Below are 7,108 nucleotides of genomic sequence, written 5' to 3' on the forward strand. Positions count from 1 at the left end.
TCCAGGTTAGGCTAAGAGGTTTCATCACCTATGATGGTGGTCTTAAAGTCAAGACTGATTGAGGGACTCATGTACAAGCTTCCCTTTGAACGTGTGACAACCTAGCACCCATGATTCCATACTCGGAGAAGGGAGATGATCGGGTAGGCCATCAAATGGTTTTTTTTATAAATATAATATATTTTAAAATACACTTTAATCATTTACTTCAATCATAAATAACAATTCCACTTGTATAATCAATTAATCACTGTAAATTATACACTTAATATTCACTTGAACTTGCTTTATTCGTTTAGATAGTGATTAAGAGCAAAATGGGTAAACATACAATAGTTGTAAGCAAAATCTAGTAAAGTCAAGCATTTAAATATATGATGATGACCTGAGTAAGATTGTTTTACGCAACGAAAGTGAATTAAAAAGTGTTATCATCAATTATATCATACAAAAAATTTATTATCGGTCTACAAGTTATATTTTGAATGTTATTAAAAGGGAAATTTTATTGGATAGTTAAAAATTTCTTTTTTTTATTTTACTAAAGTCATTTATTTTTTTTTTTGTCATTCACTTTTTTCCTTTATGTTTCAACCTTGAGCAATTCTTAACTACCATTTCATGATATGCAATTTTATTTTAATTTTTAATGTTTTCTTGGTTTTTATATATAAACAAGGCCTTTTTTTTTAAATTAAGTAAAGCAGATTCTTTTCACACGACAAAATGCAAAACTAGCGAAGAGTAAAAAGTAATAGACAGACAAAACAGTGATATTAGAGCATTCACATCCCATTCCCTATAATTATATGTGGGGAGTTTGTAAATTATGGGATGGGGTTGTGAGTAATTGTGAGTGTAAATTATAGGGTGGAGAGAGAAATGTAGTGATTTTTTGTAAATTTGGGGAAACATTTGGGGAACATTGTTTGCCCCTATTTATTTTTAATATTTGTTGGATTGGTTGTGAGTAGAGGAGAGAAAAAACTGTAATGATAATGGTATAAAAAATATTATTTAATTGAACAAGAGAGAAAAATGTAGTGTTTTTTAGTGTAATTATAGATACGAGGATGAGGAATGAGATGAGAATGCTCTTAGATGATTATATATGTTGCATCATCCGTAATCAGGTTGAGCAAATGGTATATGACACCGGTATCGGTACCGACCTTTTAATTTTCAAAACTGGTACGATACTCCTATTTTACCAAATATTTACCTTTGGCACGGGTACGGTAGCAATTATTATTGGTACCAGAACTAGTACCCGTTTCGGAGAATTTTCGGACTTTGAAACGGATCATCCATCTTTATCATACACGGAACATAAAGCTACCATCTCTGGTTTTCTCCGGCTTCAAATATAAACGTCAGTCCATTTAGGTCTACTATCATTATCATTATTCCTCAACTTACTCTTTTTTCTCCACCGGTTAGTATAAATTCGTTGCTCAATTCATCCAGGTAACATTTATTAATTTAATTCGATTTTGTTATATTATTTGCATGCCTTCTGTTACTTTCAATTTTGATGCAAATTAGTTACAATTAGTAATTAGTTGAAGTAGAATTTATTGGGGGTGGCAATTTCAACCCATTTACTTAATAATGGGTTGATTCAGGTTATGCTTATTCTCAAATGGGTCAAACGGGCCCAAAGTAAACCCATAGGGTATGCTTAAATCATATCTTAAAAAAACTACAAAAAGAAATAATATAGTTATTCCATAGCATAGGAAATGTCTTAAAATTAACTTAACATAATTTATAAGTGCCCGTCAAGTTTATTTTTTCAAAGACATATTTTGATGACTATATGTGTTGACATATTACATAACCAGAAACACAACCTGAACCTAACGCGAAATGGGTAGATCCACCCATATTCCCACTTCTATTTAGAACCATAGGATTTGGCTTTTTGTTGCAAACAGACCGTTGTTCTTGCGAAAATGTTTCACAATGTATTTACACAACTCAAAGTATTTTCCTGTTTCTGCAATTGCATGCTCTCACTTTGTTTAAATCATATATTTCCAAACTATGTTGTGTTGTCACAATGCCATCTTTATGATGGTTTGTCTGCAACAGGATACAACTTTGTTCGTAAAACTTATGTTTATTATCCTTTCTGTACTGTGAACAGGACCTACATCATTTGCCCCTATTAATGAAATGGCCATTGCAATTGTTGAACAAAGTGGTGGTCAATATCATGTCTTGTTGATCATTGCCGACGGGCAGGTAAGTTGAAAAACATGATTGGTTTCAGACTAGCAATTATCATGAGTCTCAACCTGCTTTACCTATTTTATGATGACATTTTTGATGGAAGGGGAACAGGTCAAACGAGTCAAAGTCACCCAAATGCTAATGCATACAACCTCTTGTATCATTTCATTTGAATGCTTAGATTGCTATTCTAATAAAACATTGTTTTAGTATAAAATATTAATAGTCGCTGTGCCACGTATTTATAAAGAACGGACAAAAAGTGTTTTTGGATCAACCCAATACAACCCGCACAGTTTCTGTTCATACTAGAAATGAACCGTTTGACCTGTTACCCAACCGACCATGGTCAACTATTATTCACATGTCCATATGTTACTTGTCTGCTAAAATGCACCTTTGCACACAGGTCATAAGAAGTGTTGATACTGACCGTGGTCAACTTAGTCCTCAAGAAAGGAGAACAGTCGAGGCGATTGTGAAAGCTAGGTAAACTCTCAACTAGCTTTCAATTTTTTTGGTTTTTATATGTTTAAATTCTTAAACAAGTAATAAAAAAAAGTTTTATTTTATATTTTATAGCGAATACCCATTATCAATAGTATTAGTTGGAGTAGGTGATGGACCCTGGGACATGATGAAGGAATTTGACGATAATATCCCTGCTCCATCTTTTGACAATTTCCAGGCAAGTTGCATAACAGGTCAAACCGGTGGGTCCGGCTGGGTTCACCAACAAATCTTTTTCACCCGTATTTTATATCTAATAAATAAGTGATATGTTAGTTATGACCCAAATTTTTTTTATTAAAATAATAATCTTAATCTTTCATAAGGCTGCAAATGAACCGAACTTTCGGTGAACTGTTCGTGAACCATTTGGTGGAAAGTTTGTTTATTTAATATGCGAACGATGTTCATTTATTTTTGTGAACGATAATTTACATTCGTTCATTTAAGATTGTTACATTCGTTTAAGTTTGCTCGTTTCTGTTCATTATTGTTCGTAGGCCCATTATAATGTCTAGTTTTATGAAATTAAAATATCAGCAGCTACAGTTATTCTAGTTTATTTATTTTTTAGGTCCAACATATTGATATCTATGTTTACTTTAAGTTTTAATTATTGCTCGATGAGTTATGTTTGTTCGTTTACATTTGTGTATCGTCTGTTTACACTACTAACGAACGAACATAAATGAATATGAACACACTCAATTTTTAACAATTGAACTTAAACAAGAAGCTACATTCATTTGATTGTTCGTGTTCGATCATTTGTTTGTTTAAAGTTAAATGAACGAGCACACGCATGCCCCGTTCATGTTCGTTCAGTTCGTTTACAAGCCTAAATTCTTTCAACTTTACTGTCTAGGAGGTTGTTTGCATTAGGAAACGAGTCGAAATTGATGGAGCATTTTGTCATTTCGATTGACGTTTACTAGCCTGTATTAACCATTTTGGTTTTGTTGGTTTAGTTTGTAAATTTCACAGAAATTATGTCGAAGAACACAAATACGTCTAGAAAGGAAGCAGAGTTTGTTCTTTCGGCATTAATGGAGATACCTTCACAATACAAGGCAACTATAGAGCTCAATATATTAGGGTAAATTTTCACTAAAAAACTGAAACCGAACATTTTTTAAAAACTCAAAACCCGAATTTTTGGTACTGGGTTCGCTTTGAGCCTAGAGTTAAAAATCATCGCCACATAAGAAAAAAGTCAACTTGGTCAAGGTTAAACACCATCATCATTTTGACCGGGTAACATGTACGGGTTACCTTAAAGCAACTTTTTTTGAAGGTGTTTATCTAAAAAAAAGGTTATCTAAATTACAAAATAGGCCAAAGTTCGTTACTTCAGTTAGCTGTTCACTTGAATGAAATTAACCTTTAATAATATTAACTTCAGTACTCATTGTGGGAAAGGCGAAAGCTATAGATGGGGTCTCTCTACCCCCGCCAAGCTATGGTTCTGTGTCTTTCGGTGGGCCTAAGCAGCCTTCATGGCCAACTAGTTTCCAACAAACTGAACACGCTTCAATGAAAAGGAAAACCACAGCTAAGACAAGTTTTCATGGTACTTCTACCTCGGATAACAGCGTTAGTACTAATCTATCAACTTTATCATGTTTATCATTATTATTGTTATATGTATATTATATATTATTATTATTATTATTATTATCAGTGAACTTTTTTCCAAACAGTTAAATCATTAACATTTCCCCTCGAGGTGCTTGAGTTTTCGTCTAAACACTAATTATAAGTAATTATACGAGTAATGAGTCGATAAACACCCCTTAGTCGCACCAACTCCACCCCAAACTCCAATTAATTCTGCATTTGCACATATATATTATCCATCAACAATCACACTTTAAACTCTCTGTTAAAACACATTATTAATCTTTAGTTATACATTCTTTACAGCTTTGCCCCATCTGCATAACCAACACAAAAGATATGGCCTTTGGCTGTGGCCATCAGGTACATTTTCAATTTTCATCATACAACTCAACCTCATTACATATAAACCTTCAAATTTTATTATTATTATTATTATTATTATTATTATTATTTTCACACGTGTTGCGAATGTGGTATAGACCTTCAACTATGCCCTATTTGTAGAAGTAACATTCAAACCCGGCTCAAGCTTTATTAAAAATGGTACCATTGAATGAATCTCCGGCACTCGGTGGTTCACATTTGGTTCATTCAGGCCTGAAAACGAGCAGAAGATTCGGGAAAGTTTTTCATGTGATCTTGTAAAGTAGCTGTACCAAAGCTCTTAACTTTAGGATGTGCAATATGCATTTCTTTTAACAAAATAATCGAACAGAATCTATATATTTGCAAAATTTATATCCAGTTTCTCACCTACAAATACCTTATTACAATCCCATTCTTTCTATATCATTCTCTCATGGACCGTAAACGGCCCCTGTGTGGGTCACTCGAGTGGGTGCTACTCGTTCTACTATTGTTTGGACGAGTCGTTTGTAGAAATATAACTGCAAGTAATCAATGGAATTGGAAACTTCTTTTGAACAATACTGGCGTTGTAGCTATGCACATGGCGGTCACGCACCATAACAAAGTGGTCATATTTGACCAAACGAGTGCGGGGCCGTCACAATATCGGCTCAGGAGGTGTAGGACCCGTGAGTCCCGCGGGTCAGGGGAGTCATCATGCTATGCACACTCGGTGGAGTATAACATTTTGAGGAATAAGGTTCGGGCTCTACATCTTGCAACGGACACGTGGTGCTCATCAGGCTCGTTTTTGAGCAATGGAAGCTTGCTCCAAACGGGCGGTAATGGAGCGGGCTCGAGACGCATTCGATATTATAGACCATGTGCTAATAGCCGGTGCGATTGGATGGAGCTTAAGACGGAGTTATCGGTTAGACGGTGGTATTCATCGAGTCTATATCTTCCACAGGAAAATGGGGTTATTGTTGTCGGGGGACAATCCGCATTTAGTTACGAGTTCGTCCCTAAATCGGGCTCGGGTAAACCATACGACCTTCCGTTTTTGCACCGAACATACGAACGAAACTCAAAAGGGAACAACTTGTACCCGTTTTTACACTTATCCACTGATGGACATTTGTTCATTTTCGCAAACCGGGACTCCATTCTTTTCGATTATAAACGACATAAAGTCGTGAAAAAGTTTCCGAGAATTCCCGGGCGTGGGGGCCGTAGCTACCCGAGCTCGGGCTCCTCGGTTATCCTTCCGTTAGACCACAAAGACAATTTCACTAAAGTTGAAGTCATGGTTTGTGGTGGAGCCGCCCGAGGATCTTATCGGGCGGCTCGGCGGGGCAGATACCTGCGTGGTTTAAGATCGTGCGGGAGAATGGTCATCACTGGGGCCCACCACCGATGGCGAATGGAAAGCATGCCCGGGCCCCGGGTTATGGGTGACATGTTATTATTACCAACCGGTAATGTCTTAATCGTAAACGGTGCAAAACGAGGTTGTGCGGGGTGGGATAGTGCATCGTCTCCCGCTTATGAACCGTATCTTTACAGACCGAGCCACAAACGGGGCCAACGGTTTCGGGTTCTAAGGCCCACTAAAATAGCCCGTTTGTACCATTCATCAGCTGTGTTACTACCTGACGGTCGTGTCTTGGTAGCTGGTGGAAACCCGAATAACGAGTACATTTCACACGGTGTGTCTCACCCGACCGAGCTTCGGCTACAAGCTTTAGTCCCGGACTACATGACCAGCCGGTTCGACCACCTTCGGCCCAAAAACTTAACCATTACGAACCCTCGTGATGCAACCGGTGTAGCAAACGGGAACACGTTCGGTGTTAGTTTTCGGCTTGGGGCCGGGCAGATGGGTAACTTAAGTGTGGTGGCGTATGCACCGCCTGTTGCAACCCACTCGTCATCAATGAATCAACGGTTGGTGAAACTCGAATGTTTGAGTACCGAGACGGGTGGTGAGGATACAGTGGTGGCAACAGTGGCGGCTCCCATGTCAGCAAATGTAGCGCCACCAGGTTATTATATGTTGACGGTGGTTAATGGTGGTGTTCCTAGTAGATCAGCGTGGCTTAGGATCGAGTAGATTGTAGGTAAAATGTTGCTACTGGTTAAAAAGAACGAGTTTTTATGGTCATGTTATATATTAGCAATTTAGCATCATTGTTTCCATTTATTTCATTTTTACGCAAATTATTACTAGAATGCAGAATCAAAGTATCAAACGAATGGATTATATTCTTGTAAAGAAGTTGCTACCGGAATTTTAGTAAATTACTTAAACTATTAAATTTAATAAAAGGGGCGGTTTAAAATTTTTCAGCAAACTCTAAAATTTAAAACAAGTGAATAAGCTCGTAAATGAACC

At 36.8% G+C, this 7,108-nt stretch overlaps 1 protein-coding gene and 1 pseudogene across 1 annotated transcript; both read left to right on the plus strand.

Annotated features, from left to right (window-relative positions):
* Positions 1 to 1,869: 1,869 nt before the first annotated feature.
* LOC143582597 (E3 ubiquitin-protein ligase RGLG2-like) lies at positions 1,870 to 4,903 on the plus strand. Its single transcript, XM_077065119.1, has 9 exons — positions 1,870 to 1,873; positions 2,150 to 2,247; positions 2,645 to 2,724; positions 2,818 to 2,923; positions 3,714 to 3,841; positions 4,040 to 4,058; positions 4,165 to 4,338; positions 4,669 to 4,725; positions 4,823 to 4,903. Exons 1-9 carry the CDS (start codon positions 1,870 to 1,872, stop codon positions 4,901 to 4,903), a joined length of 747 nt encoding a protein of 248 aa, XP_076921234.1.
* A 215-nt stretch (positions 4,904 to 5,118) lies between these two features.
* On the plus strand, positions 5,119 to 6,826 carry LOC143582598 (aldehyde oxidase GLOX pseudogene; annotated as a pseudogene).
* The last annotated feature ends 282 nt before the right edge of the window (positions 6,827 to 7,108 follow it).

Source organism: Bidens hawaiensis, unplaced genomic scaffold, assembly GCF_021521415.1.
Source record: "Bidens hawaiensis isolate Kalapana, Puna unplaced genomic scaffold, B.hawaiensis_p1.1 tig00031794_1, whole genome shotgun sequence".
Lineage (NCBI taxonomy): Eukaryota > Viridiplantae > Streptophyta > Magnoliopsida > Asterales > Asteraceae > Bidens > Bidens hawaiensis.

Excerpts from the sequence above, each read along its gene's own strand:
- LOC143582597 (XM_077065119.1), top strand. Across the intron at positions 2,725-2,817 it reads GAGGCGATTGTGAAAGCTAG|CGAATACCCATTATCAATAG; the intron begins GTAAACTCTCAA and ends TATATTTTATAG. Across the intron at positions 4,726-4,822 it reads CCTTTGGCTGTGGCCATCAG|ACGTGTTGCGAATGTGGTAT; the intron begins GTACATTTTCAA and ends TATTATTTTCAC.